This window comes from Bos taurus, chromosome 13 (genome assembly GCF_002263795.3).
Source record: "Bos taurus isolate L1 Dominette 01449 registration number 42190680 breed Hereford chromosome 13, ARS-UCD2.0, whole genome shotgun sequence".
Taxonomy (NCBI): domain Eukaryota; kingdom Metazoa; phylum Chordata; class Mammalia; order Artiodactyla; family Bovidae; genus Bos; species Bos taurus.
Window position 1 is genome coordinate 46,330,887 of NC_037340.1, and position 16,388 is coordinate 46,347,274.

Sequence of the window (16,388 nt, forward strand, 5' to 3'; positions counted from 1 at the left end):
GATGCTTTTGAACTGTGGTGTTGGAGAAGACTCTTGAGAATCCCTTGGACTGCAAGGAGATCCAACCAGTCCATCCTAAAGGAAATCAGTCCTGGGTATTCATTAGAAGGACTGATGTTGAAGCTGAAACTCCAATACTTTGGCCACTTGATGCGAAGAACTGACTCATCTGAAAAGACCCCCATGCTGGGAAGACTGAGGGCAGGAGGAGAGGGGGACGACAAAGGATGAGAAGGTTGGATGGCATCACCGACACAATGGACACGGGTTTGGGTGAACTCTGGGAGCTGGTGATGGAGGCCTGGCATGCTGCAGTTCATGGGTCGCAGAGTTGGACACGACTGAGAGACTGGACTGAACTGAACTGAAAGTATAATCCCAGAGGAGAGGGACTCTGGGTGTCCCTGGTCATTCCGCCTGATATCATTCAACAGGTTTCTCTGAACATAACCTTTCCCAGCACAAACAAAACTTTTACTTTACTTTGGATCCCTAAAATGCAACTTTCAAACACACCTATGTGTAGAAAAGCCCTGAATTACTCCTCTCAACACTGGAGGACCCACAAAGGTGCACTTAGAAACACCAACAGTGAGCAGAGGGGACTTGGAAACTGCATGCAAAGCAGTGGCCATGGCAGTTTTGTGGTCGAGAAGTGCTGCTGTAAGCACTTCATATTCTCACATGCTAATTCCCTTCATTTCACTGGGCGTGAACCTCATAATGATTTCCACTCAAACTAGTTTTCAGCAGTGGACACTGAATCAGGAGATGCCCACATTTAATTGCTTCAGCAACTTAGGCAACATTCTACTCCACAGAAAGGTATTTTTTGCTTTGAAAACAAAAAAGAATTGTCATTTGCTTTTTTCCCTTTTCATCTGCCCAAACTGACAGTGGTTTGTAATTGAAACAAAAACCAACCAAATAAATCAAAATTTCTTTCTTTTCGAAGTTTATTTTGGATAAAAATAGTTGAAGACAAATCAAACGGTGCACTGAACAAAAGGACTAGGAGCTGACTTAGTCCTTTTACTGCTGGCATGCTGATATCTGTAACCTTTCACCAGTTCAGACTTCTGTCCACACCCTCAAGTAGAGGTGCATTTGCCAAAAAGGGACTCTTCATGTGCACTGAACCAATGTTCTCTCTTGCACAAGAGTAAGATTTGTCCATCAAAAGCAACACAGTCACATCAATAAATCTTTCCTGTCCTGCAAGTCTGAAGCAACCAAAACTTCAGAAATGAGAAACCACTGCCCACCCAAAATATCTATAATACAGTGACAAAAATTACCCACACCCATACATTTAAGGCATAACCATAGCTTTCAGCAAAGCATCAAGTCCTTGAGTTACTTCACTGTTCTGTTCAGTTTACAGATCACGACTCCCAGCTCTGTGAAACCAAACCAGGAAAAAGTCGGGTCAAAGTGTTTCAGCGGCAAAGGACACTATCTCCTGTCCTTTTTACCAGCTTTCCTCTTTCCTGAGAGCAAATGCTTCGGTTTCATGTCAAACACATGTCTGTCTGCCTCCCCTTTCTTCCCCAAGCGATTCATCTTCTTCTGAGCATTCTTCATCATTGTCTTGGCCTTCTTCACCATCTATAAAGGTAAAGAAAAACCTATCAGTTGTGAAAACCCAAATTTCCAAGTGAATTTCCATTACCTGTTAACACTTGATGTGAACAGTCCAGGTCTGTGCTGTGAAGAGAAGCCCTGGTGAGCATCACTCACACCATTTTCCTGTGGACACACCACAGTACCTGCAGGATGGAAACTGTACCAGACCAGTCTAGTATCTGTGAGGACCAGACACTCTCAGACCTGCAAGATGAGGTACTTTGTTCTGTTCTACTTCCCTCTCAGCAGATGAGGGCACGGAGATCCGGCCATGGAGCTACTCGTACCTGACTGACAAGTGGCAATGCTGGTATTAAGTCCAGATTACTGGACGAAATGGCTCCCTGAAAGCACACTGCTTGTCAGTTTATATACAAACTTTCTCATCTATATGAATTTTCAAAATGCTGAAACCGACCATTTTTGTATTTAAAGAGAAGAAGTAGTAGTTGCCACAAAAAAGAGACTATACACATCCCAAGTGTCTTTTCCAAAAGACTGCCCCAAACAGCTCTCTCCTGTGGTGGGTGAGGGCCCCATGTCCAGGCTCTGAGCAGGACTGTTTCCTAGCATAGCCCTGAGTGGCAGGGACCAAGGCTCAGGCTGCAAGGCTACTGCAATACCCTGCTCTGTCCACCCTGAGAAGGAACACACAAGCGTGAAGAAAAGGCCCATGGACACCCGGCTGTGCAGGGGCCAAGACCAACCCTTGGGGTGCAGCACTCAGAAAAGCGCACTCCACCACCCACCCCACAATCTCTGCGGCTCCAAGTGTTTGCCCCGACCCCCTGAGGGGTCAACCGTAGAGGCTACTGTTTTATTAGCTACTCGTTACAGGGACTAACCTTGACATCCCGGAGACCAGAGACATCACGTGGAGGCCGAGAACAGCTGTGACTGCGGGTCACAGAGGCGGGCAGGACAGAGTCTTCCCGCTTCCTCTTCCTGGTGATGCTCCGAGACCTTCTGGCCTGGACTGCATAATGGGCCTGAAACAGAGTAGGCTTCAGTGCCTCGGATTCCCAGTGCCTTGAGGTCCTGGCACCTTGAGGACCCAGCCTTAGGGACAAACATGAAATTACTCCAGTGGGGGGAGAAGGCACATGAAGGGCTTGTAGAACTGTCATGAACAAGCTAAATACATTTAAAACATAAATAGTCAGGGCCTCCCCTGGTGGACCAGTGGGGAAAAGTCCTCCCTTCCACCGTAGGGGATGCAGGTTCAGTCCCTGGTCATGGAACTAAGATCCTAAATGCAGCACAGTGTGGCCAAAATAAACAAACAAACAAACAAACAAACAAAAAAACACTGTAAAAAAATAAAGTAGACACAGTCCCCATTAATTACTGGTCAAATATTCGTCTTCACTCACACAGCTGCTGTGTGCTACTCAGAGCTGCCTGTTCAACCTCCTAAGCAGCACAAGTTTATGTCAAGAGCGGCCCTCCTTCTCACCCCACTTCTGCAGTTACTGGCCGCCAGAAAGTTCAGCCAGGAAGCTGAGCAAAGACTCAGGTGCTGAGGACAAGTTCTGCAGGCCGCTGCTCAAGGTGTCCCTCAGGTTACTGTCTGGAAATAAGACTGCACAGCAATGTGAGAGGAAGGCAGGCCAAGAGCCCAGCATCCAATAATCATTAGTCAGGAGACATAATGTGAACAGCACACATGGCTCATCAAAATCCGATTAGTCTAACACGATGGTTTTCCTTGTTTCGGTAATTCCACTTCTGAGAAACTGCTTTGAGAAATAATCCAGAACGTCAAGATGCTCTTTCATACAATGATGTGTACTCTGGCTCAATTCATCAAGAAAAACTAGGACACTAAAAAAGGTATGTGAAATGCCTTCTAACCTCTGGGGTCTGAGGCATGGCTTCGAACTATTTACCAGCCTATGTTCCTCTCACACATAGGCACTCAGCACCACCTCCCGTTTATTTTGTCTAAACTGAAGCTAATTAAAGCTCGATGTGAAGACACTGGTCACCAAAATCAAAGTCATAGCTAAAGAATAAGAACTGTGCAAAACAACGTTAATTCTCAACACAAACCCCAGAAGCGCCAACTACTCCGTAACCTGTTCCTACCCTGGTTCCCAGGACAGTGCCCCACCCCAACCCCGGCCGTCTACACTCACATTGTCTTTGTCGTCCATATCAACACCAAGACTGCGCATCTCATCCTCCAACACCTTCCGCTGAACCTGAAAGGGGAAACGACATTGTTTTAAACAGTTAGTTTGATGAAACCTTAAAAAAAAAAAAAAAAAACTCAAGGAAAAATGTACAGAACAATGATCCAAGATACACTTATTTTAGAAACTCTTTTACTTAGGCTCACATGCATGTTTTTGGACAACTCATTACATAACATAAAAATTAACATTTTCTGGGTGATTACATATTACACACAGGACAACGTACGCGTGGCCCCCAGGTTCCACTCAGCTCCCCCGGGGTTCCCACATGCAGACCCAAGAGGCCAGCAGCTCCTCCCCCGTGGTGGGGGGACACAGCAATGCCACAGCTGTCCCCGTCATCCGCCACCACACAGAAACCGCATGTCAAACACACACATGTGCTCCATGCAGACAGCCTGGCCCAGCTCACTCAACCATCCCCCACACCACCCTCCTTCCCTGGGCGCGGTGACTCCAGACAAGAGCCAGGGCCCAAGGAGACAGACCTGAGGACCAGAGGACCCTGGCTCCATCCAATCCACTTGTGCCTCAGCGTGAACCTCCCCATCCTAACCAGTCACAGGGCTCAGATAAACCACTCTGGCTCTGAGTTAGACTGCGTTAGGTTTCTGAAGAAAGTAAAAGGGAAGTCCTGACCAATAAAGAATTGAAGAATAAGGACGTGTTAACTGATGAGTTTACCTCCACAAATTTACCCATAACTCACGATCTTCATTTGTACAGCTACAAAGTAGTTGAATCCAACAGTGAAAGTCACCAAGAAAGGGTGGAACACTCAATATAGAATGTCAACACTCAGCCAACCTCAAAAGTCAACTTACACCAACCAAAAGGCAGGGCCATACAGACGACCACACACAAAGAACCACTGACTCTTGAGCACAACACTTGCCTTCTTGGCCGTCCGAGGCATCCTGGGCCCCTGTGTGTCCTTCTCTCTGGACTGTAGAATCTTCAGCTTCTTTTTTTCCCTAATCTGTTTTGCCAGCTGTCGAATCTCCGCCATTTCTTCATCTTCACTTTCAGATTCACTGTCATATTCTCCAGCAGCTGTTCTTAGTTCTTCTTCTTTTTCTAACTCTTCCAATTTCTTTTTTTAAAAAAATCATAATTAAAGTCAACAATGGAAAACTCATACATAAGTATAACAACCTTTATAAAAACCAGGTTTCTCCTAAGCTTTTTGAGGTGATACAAATGCCCTGGTTCAGGCTCACATGGCCTCGGCAAGGCTCACCTCCCCGCAAACAGGCACAGAGATGAGCAAGAAGACTACACCAACAGAAGCAGACTGTTCCATGCCACTTCTTCACCTTCTTTAGAAAGAATCACTCCCAACTCCAAGGCGAAAACACGTAAAAGGTTCCCCTCTCTCCTAGCAGGTACACAAAAGCTCTGTTCTTAGAACCATAAATATCAACCCAAACTGGCCTTGGACCAGGACAGCCTGTGTATCCATCCCAAAGCCGTTCCAAATACAAGCTCATTAGCTGTACGGTTAATAACATCTTTAAAAATGTATAATAATAAAATAAAATAATAAAATAAAATAAAAATGTATAATAAACCTCAACAAGAGCCCAAGTCAAAGGTGCTCCCATCACTACTGTGATAAGGCAGAAGGAGGGAAGGAGACTGGAAGGGGATAGGCAAGGTGAAGCCAATCATGGGCCATCAGAGCCCAGACTGTGGAAGCGTGCTGCTACACAATAAGAGACAGAGCAAGAGGCACAAGTGAAGAGATGAAGACATGAAATATAAATCAAGGACACCATCAGAGAACTGGCAGTTCCTCAAAAAGAAAGACATAAAATTACCTTATAATCCAGAAATTCACCTAGGAATCTGCCCAGACATGTTGAAAATACTCAATACTAATACATGAACCATGACACCCAAAAGATGGAAACAAAGATGGAGTTGGGAGTGATTCTTTCTAAAGAAGGTAAAGTGGCGGCATGGAACAGTCTCATGTCCATCCATGGATGAGAGTATGAACTATAATACTATATAGAATGTGCCATTCATTTGAAATAGAACATCACTAAGAAAGAGGAAGAAAGCTGACACATGCTACAACACGGACAAACCTTGAAAATACCATGCTCAGTGGGAGGCCAACTTAGAGTGTGACTCCACTTCACAGGCAAGCTGACAGAGACAAAAGAGGATGCGGCCGCCCGAGGCCAGGGAGGGGAGAAGTGCTGTCAGAGCTGGGAGTTACTCAGGGATGATGAAAATGAAAAGGCTCTGGGACCACAGGGAGGTGGTGGCTGCACACCACCACCTATGTACTAGATGCCTCTCGATCGCACACTTTCACACATTAAGAAAGACGTGACTCAGGACTGCAACTGAAGGGGAACACAGGGTCTAAGGAAGGCTTTGTTTTTTTAAAAAAGAAAGAAACTTGTGGACACTCGTATGTTAAGAAATATCAAGTGAGGAGGGGGCCAGCCGCGAGTGCCAGAGCAGGACCAGGGAAGAGGAGGGTCAGGCTGGGGAGTGGGCAGCCGCAGCAGAGCGTCCACTCATGGGGTGAGGCGGGGTGGGGCAGGTGACTAGGGTGTCCACACGTGAGAGTCCTTCATGAAGCAGGCACCCTGAGCACAGCAGAGGAAGACAGGGAGGGAGGTCTGGTGGAGGAAAGAGTGTGCACCAGCCTCAGGTGGAGGGACACAGGGCTGAACACGGGGCCCCAGGTGGCAAAGCCCAGGCTCTCGGTGGGCGCAGAAGGAACAAGGGCCAAGGACAAAGTGGAGTGGGAAGTTATGCTCGTATCTCCTGGGTCAAGTTGAAGAGGGGTAAAAGTCACACGGTGTCACCAGGGACACAAACCTGCATGATGTCAGGGTCGATATAGTCGGCTATGTTATGGCCTTCCCAGATCTCAGGGATCTTGTCGTATTTCTCAGATGAATTCATTATATCCCAGTACTCTAAAGGTCAAAAAACAACAAAAAAATCTTCAATTACTGGATGCCCAAAGAGTTACCACTTAACCAAGTCCCACATTTGCAAAGACAGTAGAGCATCTGTGCTCAGTGCCAGGTAAACAAGGTAATGTGCTCGAGCAGAAGACTATTCCACGCTCATGCCAGGGCCCATCAGTACCCCAAAACCAAGAGTCCTAAGGCATGGACAAGAGACTATCGATGGTATCAGCCTGGCCGAGCATTATACACTAGGAAAGGTACAAAAATAATCCCTCACCAAAAACAAGAGAAACCTACTTCGGAAGGAAAAAATCTCAGCATCCTGGCAACCTTTCACCTTCAAGAAATTAAACTAACAAAATGCTGGACAACTTGTACCCACTAAGGTACCCTCATACTCTTCCCACACCTAGCATCTTAAACTACCACACTTGAGCCCTTACTTTGAAGATCCAGAATATAATCATCTCCCATCTCCAGTTCCAGGTCCCGTTCCTGCAACGAAAATGTAACAGTTTTCATCAGCACTTCCGACCCCCAGGGCCAGAACTGCCGGGTGCCCCCCAGACCCATGGCATTACCCCTCTCCAACCTTTTGGCACTTGAAGCTCAGCACCACCTTCCAGTGGGAAACCTGCTTCCACCCCTGGCAGCCCTGTCCCCCGACACCAGAGAGGGTCCCAGCCCTGGGGATTATGCTCGCAGGCGCCCCCGTCCCCACTCCAGCACAGGCCTGGGGCTCCCTCACCCACCCGCCTCCTCTTTGGCTCCCCGAGCTCCATCCTCTTCCTGCGTGCCACCACGCCTTCAGGGATGAACGGGGGCCTCTCCTGTGAAAATATGATTGGAAATACCCATGTGAAATGCTTGCTGAATCAAAACACAAAAAGAAAAAAAATGTCTACAGAATGTACAGAGCTTCCCAGGTGAAGCTAGCAATAAAGAAACCTCCTGCAATGCAGGAGATATAAGAGACGTGGTTGGACCTCTGGGTCGGGATGATCCCCTGGAGGAGGGCATGGCAACACATGTATTCTTATCTGGAGAACCCCACAGACAGTGGAGCCTGGCAGGCTACAGTCCATGGACTCCTAAAGAGTCGTACACGACTGAAGTGACTGAGCACACGTACATAGAACACATAAGAGTCTGACTTCCTTAATATAAAAATTAGAAATCAATAAGAGATAATCAACCTACAGAAGTGAAAAAGTCAATCAGTATGTTAATCACCATGAAATACCCAGTTCCACACAATGTTCAGTAACTAGAAACAATCAAGTTGAATAATCAGTGAGTGCAACTGCCTAAAACCACAATGTAGAAACATCACTTCTTATACTTTTCACTTTATTTTGGAGAAAAAAATGTGTGGTACTGAAAAAAAACTGAAAACTGGCACAACTTTCTGTGAACAAATAGTTTTACAGTAACAAATGTCACTGGCAATGATCTTTACCTATTGTTAGTTCCTAGACTGGTCACCAAAAATTAGTGCTGAATGAATAGAATACATGAAAAACATCAAAATAACAACAACAACAACAAAAAAAAAACAAGTGAAAATTCCCTGGCAGCCTAGTGGTTAGGATTCCGGCCTTCACTGCCAGGTTCCAGGTTCAATCATCCCCGGTCAGGGGACTGAGATCCCAAAAGCTGTGCAAGAAAGACAAAAAGAAAACACACCAAGACAACAGAACCATCTGTGGTCCGTCATACTGATAGAACAGGAAGTGTGCACTCTCAAAACGTCAGGAGCATAAACTTCCAGTGCCCTTTTGAGAACAATGACATTTTTGATGCCATGTCTTAAATTTCACTCTACCGATAAACTTGCAATTAAAAAAAGAGACCTATGCATCCCACCCTATTTAAAACTTGAGAAAAGCTGATATGCCAGAATGTTTCTGGAAAGATAAACGAGACGAGCTGCAGGAGGCAGCCTCTGGTGGAGGGAGCAGCAGTTTAACCTGGCTCCTCCTTTCCTTTCACCTTTTCAATCCTGACACACACACAGCGTGACCTTGATCTAAGCGCACCCAGGAAACCCCACCAGCCCCACAAGCCCTGCCTCCAGGGCCTCCACAGGAGTTCTCACCTTGTCATCTCTCCTGCTGGGAACAGCCAAGTGCAGTCTGTTCAGCACCTCATTCACTTTATTTCCCTTCATTTTGGTTTCAACACGATGAGCTAAAAGCCTGTCACAAGCCTAGGAGGGTGAGAACACACGGTGCTAGGTCATGGGGCATCCAATGTCCCATCATGTCTGAAAGGGCCCAGGAGCCAGAGCCCCACACCAGATGGGCCCGAGGTTGGAACCTGCCACGCTCTCTCTCAGAACAGCCTCTGCGAGCTGGGTGCTAGGACCCCCAAGTTCAGTAAGTTGCCCAGGGCAGACTGTGTGCTCCTGGAGTGGGGAGCGGGTGCTGTCTCCCTTCCTGGGTCAGGGCAAGCCCAGGCCAATGTAGGAACCAAGGGGGCAGGACCGGGGCAGACGACCCATGGTGGGTGTGACCCCCATTCCCAACACTCACAGGGCAGGAGGAGGGGGCGCAGAAGGGACAGGGAACCCAGACGCATCTCTCAGCAGGGCTGCTGGCACTCGGGGCTGGCCAAGCTCCTACCAAGGAAGGGACTGGCCTGCTTACAGGGTGCACTGACCTCTGTCTTCACTCTGATAACCCCCTCCTCCGTCAGTGTACTGGTCTCCACCACAGGAAAGCCTTCCGCCTGCAGGTCTAGAAATATTTTCTGGGAACACAACGGATGAGTAAACACGAGCTGCGGCATTTATTCTCAGTTCCCATCCACAAACCGTCCTCCTCCTCAAACAGGTGCTACAGATGCTACTCACAACAAACACCTCTGTGGTTTTTAATTCTTCTGAAGAACATCTCCCAGAACTGTTTATTTGTCCCTAAATCCTGCTGTGATTAAGACAATGCACATTATGGGGAGAATCAAACCAGAGTGCAGGAAGCAAACCTGAGGCACTCAGGGACATTCTGTGAGGCCTACCCTTCTGAAGAGAACCTTGGCAAAACCAAGATACATCTTCACAGACAATGCTCTCAATGTTGTTCTTTATAAATACCTGGCTTCCTCAGCCTAAGATAATTCCCGAGAAAACACCTCAGCAACAAGTACGACTCATCGACAAACGAACCACCAAGACCCTAAGAGGGACCCCACCTGCACCTCCACCAAGGCTACCTGACACCTCGCTGCTGGCCTGACCACGCGCCCCCGATCCAGAAACAAGTGCCAGCTCAGGACTTCAGGCTGCTCAGGGTGGAGCTCTGCTTCCCTCCTAGGCCCCTCCTCCCTGGAAACACCAATCACAGCATGACCAGCGTGGCTACCCGCACCCATGCCACCTGCCCAGGTGCCCAACTGAGAGACAGCCCTTCCCAACAAGCAGCTCCTGGGGCTGCCGCTCTGACCACAGGCACTGCCAGCCCCACGGCCTCTGAGAGAGGCCACAGGAAACCTCATGGTCCCTCTGCCACTGATGGGCATCCGTGAAGTTACAGCGACTCAGTCACTAAGGACATAATCTCAACCGTAAAACAAAACACTGTGAACTAGCGTCACTAACATTCCTTGTCAACTCCGGTTGTGGGAGACGAGGTTCCGAATCAGCAGGAAATTTTGAAAACATCGAGGTGATTTACCTGATTGTCCTCAGAAAGCTCAGAGATCTTCTTCACATCACATTTGTTTGCTACGACGATAAGAGGCTGCAGCAAGGAAGAAAACTAATGAAATCATCACCTTCGCCATTACTCACATAAGACCACAACGGCCCATACCCACCTTGTTGACAAAGAGTGGCCTGAGGTTCCGGAAGAGTTCCAGCTGCTCCGCGAGCCCATGGCCACACTGCTCTGACAGGTCCATCACGTACAGCACCGCGGCTCGCAGGTGGGCCAGCGCCGTGATGGCCTGCATCTCGATGGTGTTGCGGTCCTCCAGAGGGTGGTCCAGGATCCCAGGGGTGTCCACCACCTGTGGGCAGACAAGTCAGCCCAGCACATAGGCCGAGGGTGCCCACAGACCTAGACCAGCCCTGATGGAGCTCCCCACTGACCACGGTGAAGGAACAAGGCAGTGGGAAAGGACAAGTGAAGACCGGGGGAGGGGTCCTCACTGAGGAACGAGCTCACCAGTGATGCTGAGGGCTGGGTGGAAAGAGGACTGCTCTTTCCATGAGCCCTGGATTAACCAGCATGCCCCCGAGTGCTCAGAACAACACCACTGTTTACAATATCACATTCAACTGTGGACACAGGCTGTGCCACCCTTTCTGGGTTTCTGAGGATGCATCAATCAGAAGTCCTGCTGTAAGCAGAGCACAGACGCCACACTGGGAGCCGCTGTGTCCCAAGTTCACCTGAGTACAGACAGCGGCCCCCATGCAGCCCTGGAGCCTGTCCATGGGGGGTGGGGGGTGCTCCTGGCAACCCGGGACCTGCTCCCCAGGCTCCCTGGACATGGGCAGACCCTCATCGGTGGGAAGCCCAGAGATGGACTCCAGGAATGAGGCCACACACCCCAGGCCAGCGCTCACCTGCCAGCGCAGATACTTGTAATCCATGTGCCCCACAAACAGAGACTTGGTGGTGAAGGCATAGGGCTGGACATCCACATCTGCTCTCGTCACCTAGAACAAACCACAGGTCCTGACTTTCACATCCTCCCAGAACAAACGCCTCAGCCGCACAGCATCAAGACCATCGGGGGTCAGAAGAGACCCCACGACACCTCACGTGACTAGACTGCTAAGACAGGAGCCAGCACCGACCGGGCGGCCCCCCTCAGCCTACGCAAGCGGGTCCTCGGTCAGTGCGGGGGCAGCACCAACCTTGTTGATGAAGCTGGACTTGCCAACGTTGGGGTACCCGCACAGAAGTAAGGTCCTCGTGTTCGGGTCAATGGTGGGCAGACGGGACAGATGCTGACGCACTGTGAGAAGGCGAAAGTAAATGTGCTTAACTTCATGAAAAAGCATAAGTGACTCAAAGCTGACGGTCTGCTCAACTTAGCTGTACACTCCAGGCCTGTGGCCATGTTACCACACTCCAACAATGTTCACACACATGATGAGAAAACATGAATGAATGGAGGAGGGGCCAGCTGCAGGGGCATCCAGGCTGAACCCAGAACCCTCCTCCCAGGTCCAAACAGCGTGGATTCCCACCCAGCAGATTGAGGTGGGGCCCAGACCACACAACCCAGAGGACTGAGCAAGAGAGTAGAGTTTGAAAGGGCAATTCGACCGAGTGTGCGCTCTAGCACTTCCTGGCCTACAGGACTCCTTTTCCACGTAACAAGCAACCCTCGGGACCTCGACTGCTCCAGCAGCACCACTGGGCGGGCCACCTAAAGACCTAACCGATGACTGGAAGCACTGTCAAAGCAGCTCACAGTTATGATCTTGTTGCAAATTACATGCAAGATGCTGGGGGAGGGGATCAAAATCAAATCAGTTAAAAATAACTGAAATGTAAAAATATATACGCATACAAAACAGCACAAAGTTGTTTCAGTAAAAATTATTCTACATTAATTCAGAAATCGCCTACTGAATAAAACTATTAGGTAACAAAACTGGAGTAGCAGTTTGATGCTAACATGTTTTACACTAAAATATCAGTAACAGGTAAAATTACGGGTCACTTTATTTTTATACATTTTGGTATCTCCCGGCCATTTATAATGTACATGCCTTGCCTATTAAATTTGAAAGACATAAATATTTTTAATAGTACTATTAACATGTAAGTATTAATTAAGTTCTAGCTGCTTTTTCAATCACATCTAACCTCTTAGACTTTCTTAAAGGCTAGACTGGGAAAAATAATTTGTTCCTTTGATCTCTATAAGAAAACAAAAATAAACATTATAAAAATAACTCTTGATAATAATCAAGTACTTTAACAGAATGCACTAACAAGTAGTTAGTTGCTGATGCATAACAAGTACCTTGTTCCAAATATTCCAAACTCTGCTTCTGTCTTTTAATAATAGTACACATCCGCCCGAGAGCAGCGCGTTTCAGTTGCTTGCAGCGGTACAGAGAATCACCGTATTTCATGAGCCGCACATAATCTTTTGCAACGCTGAAAAACAGAAAAACATGTAAGATTTTGCTCTCCTTTGACCGTAACTTAAAAGATACTACAGTAAGAAAATCCCTTACTTGTCCACTAAATTTTTGGCAATGTTTATTTGTCCTAGAGCCAACTTGTAATGATCCTTGTCATAGAGAATGTTCATCAAATCTGCATAAAATGGATGAATATCCTGTAACAAGAACAACAGAATGGTCACCTTGGTCTGGCAGGTTCTCCTCCTGTGTGTGGCTAACACTTGAACATAACTTCCTAGGGAAACACATCATACCTTCTGCTCTTCCTCATCGCTCACCCTCCCCCCTCAATCTTCTCCCCAAGCCTCTCTCAGTGACTAATTAGTCACAGAAGAAAAATAGAGTCAGCAGGGAAGCGAAGTCCACCTGCCCTGTGCAGGCCTGGCCAGGCCCAACTCCATTTGGGCACCAGAGCCCACCCCTTGGGCTCGAGAAGAGAGCTCCAGAAATACTTTCCCATCCATCCAGCCAGTCCCATCAACCTGTAAATGTGCTGTTCTTGCCCAAAACTTAAGAACAAAGTTTTAAAACCCCCATCTCTTTGCTCCTCTTCTATTTGTACAGGTGTTTCCTGGTGCTGTCACCTCATCCTCACTGCGTTTTTCATCCTCATGCACTTTCCGAAGTACCTGCACTTTCTCCAGAAACTATACCCTCATCTAGCCAGTGGCCACTAAGCACTAGCATCAGGTCCTAGAATTTTACACCAGCAGTTTCTGTCACATGAACCAATCTCTTCTCTCAGCCTTAACCCACCTTCAGGGACTACCTCAGGGCAGTTGAGGCTCTCAGGCTGTATTGCAGACCCCACATCCATCATCACCTCAGCAACTTCACAACCACGTGGTCCCATTCAGGGGCTCCACAGGCAGGGTCCACTCCTGCATCCTGCAGCTAAGCACACAGGCAGATGGCTTGGTGCAGCAGGGCCTAACTTCGGGGGCTCAGTGAAGAAGGCAGCGCCCCATGAGACTGCCTCTCATAAGAAAAGCACACTGACCATCAGCCTCAACAACAAAATAACACACACTGCTGGGCCTCAAGCCACTGGCCCCATCTGAAGCCACAGGAAAGGGCGCCTTGTAAAGAAGGAGAGGAGGACGCACATAGGCCACCAGGACCTTGGGCTTCTGAATTCAGTCCACAGCTTTCAGAATCCCAACTGTACCCACAGCCTAGAGATTACAGAGAAAGCCCGAGGCTTTCAAAAATAGGAGTTTCACTGGGGAAACAAGATACTAAGGAATCAAAAAACCTCCGATCTGCTCCCAGTTTTGTTACTAACTTTCGATGTAAACTTTGACAAGTCAATTATTTCCTCTTTCCTTCACTATCAGTCAACTAAGTAGACACACCTGGTCTAACCTTGCCTAAAGGTTCATATTTACATAATCGCTTTCATCCCACAGTCACTTACATCCAATTTGGGGAAATCGGTTAGAATTTGTGAGAGTCTGTCATGGTAATTCTGCTGAGTAAATTTGACTTTCCTCATATAAAAATGTCTAATGCGATGGATTTGGTAATGTTTGTGGATAACTGTCGGAGTCTTTCGTTGAGTCTTCGATAATGTCAGGTCAATAAAGTCCTGCAATAAAATAAGACAGTTACACCAAAAATGTCTCCTTTCACCCATTTATTTGAAATCACCTTAAAAGACTAATGTTCAACAATGTATTTTAAACTACAAACACTTTCTATTTTAAACTACGAACACTTATTCTAATTAAATCTTCAGTGTAAAGCTCTGTTCATCTTTATGGTTCCTTGCCTTTATGAAAACACTCAGCAAATGCCTGCTGAAATAAATTTTATCCCACACTCTTGACATTATCGTAACTTCCATATACCTAAAACCATCTGAAAGGTAAGTACCCAGAAAACTCAAGCACAAATCAGGAAAAAAGAATGTTTTAAGGAGATACAGTTCTACTATTTCGGTTTATGTATCTCCAGTTCTGACAGCACACACAATAACCGGTAAGACGAAAACCCGCAGTTTTCAATTTCCCAAGGTAAGGTGGACAGGAAAAACTCCGGCATGAAGTCCAGAGCAAGCCCAAGAAGATCGGCATGCCACGCTGTCTGCTCTGGGAGGCACCGCCGGCTCTGGGAGGCACGCTGCCGCCGGTCGTCCGTCTGACAGACACGACGCAGACCCACCTACTTCACAGAGCTTCCTGACTCTCCCCCTCTCCTCCGGGCAGATTCCAACACCCTGAGGGCCCTAATCTTTGAGGAAGGGCCCCCACTCTCTGGGAGGACCCCAAATCAGGGGGTCCGAATCTCGAGAGAACGTGATCTAAGGGGCCTGGAGGGGAAGGCGGCCCCTTCCAGCCCACCGTTACAGACCGGAGCCCCAGCGTCCCGCGACCTGGCCGAGAAAAGCGGGGGCAGAAGGGCCCTTGGGGCCTCCTACCTTGGCGGACGGCACCACCGTGATCTTCTTGAAGTTGTAGTGCGCCATGCCGGCGATTCGCCACGAGGGGACAGCCGCCCGGACTTCCGCCGAGGAGCCGGGAATAACTTCCGCCGAGAAGGACGAGACTTCCGCCTGCGGTGCGTAGGCTGTGCGTCAGTTCCGGCGCTCCCTGCTCCCCACGCACGGCCTCGGGGTCACACAGCGCCCTCGCCTGGCCGGAGGAGGGGTCGCGGGGCCGGGGCGGAGGGCGCACGCGGCGGGAGAACTGCGCCGGGAAGGCGGCGCTGAGGTCCGGTCCCCACCGCGGAAAGGGGAGCGTCTTGAGAGGCGTCCCCGGGCATCAGTGCTGCCCAGCCGGGTCCAGGGTCTGGCTGACCTGGGCCAGGGGTCTGGGGGGACTTTGGGAGCCTGGGGGGTGAGGGTAGGGGGGTCAGAGGGGCTCGGAGGGCTCCAGGGGTTTCGGGGAGTCTGGGGTCTCCGGAGATCGGGGGGTCTGGGGTCACCGGATCGGGGGGTCTGGGGGAGCGGGCGCGGGCTCTGGCTGGGTGAGAGGAAGGTGGGGGGCGCGCGGGTCTGCTCCTTCCGCGCTCACGTCGCTTCTCCCCCGGTGAGCGCGCTTCCTTTTTTTAAATTTTTTGGTCGGCGAGGCGGGTGGGATCTTAGAATCCCCACCAGGGATGGGACATCCGCCCCTCCAGTGAAATCTCAGTCTTAACCACCGGACCGCCAGGGAAGTCCCCTGCTTCTTATTAAATGAAGGCTGTGGAGGCCCAGCCTTGTGCGACAAGGGACGCCTCTCCTCCCCCGCGAGGCCCCGCTGGCGACCCTACACTACCACCCACCCCATCTTGGCCCCACCGGAGCTGCCAGCCTTCCCCCAATCCAGGCCAGCCGCAGGCCTTTTGTCCCTCTTCTGCCTCAGAAGCCCCTCATCTATCCCTCCGCCTCGGTGACTCTGGCTCTTGTCTTAGCATCTCTGCTCCCCTGACCGTGGCTGACTGACCTGCCCACTGCCTTGCCCCAACGAACTCCACCTGGAACTTTGCCCCCCA

The 16,388-nt window shown here is 49.1% G+C and overlaps 1 protein-coding gene across 1 annotated transcript; it reads right to left on the reverse strand.

The window, feature by feature from the left end:
• Positions 1-740: 740 nt before the first annotated feature.
• Positions 741-15,435, reverse strand: GTPBP4 (GTP binding protein 4). The gene is made up of 17 exons (NM_001192601.1): positions 15,334-15,435; positions 14,332-14,502; positions 12,966-13,069; positions 12,749-12,885; positions 11,628-11,728; positions 11,334-11,426; positions 10,580-10,771; positions 10,438-10,503; positions 9,425-9,514; positions 8,862-8,972; positions 7,516-7,593; positions 7,207-7,258; positions 6,666-6,766; positions 4,720-4,917; positions 3,765-3,830; positions 2,472-2,615; positions 741-1,608 (listed from the first exon to the last, which is right to left on the reverse strand). The coding sequence occupies exons 1-17, from the start codon at positions 15,379-15,381 to the stop codon at positions 1,456-1,458; spliced, it is 1,905 nt and encodes a 634-aa protein (NP_001179530.1). The 5' UTR covers positions 15,382-15,435; the 3' UTR covers positions 741-1,455.
• Positions 15,436-16,388: the final 953 nt, after the last annotated feature.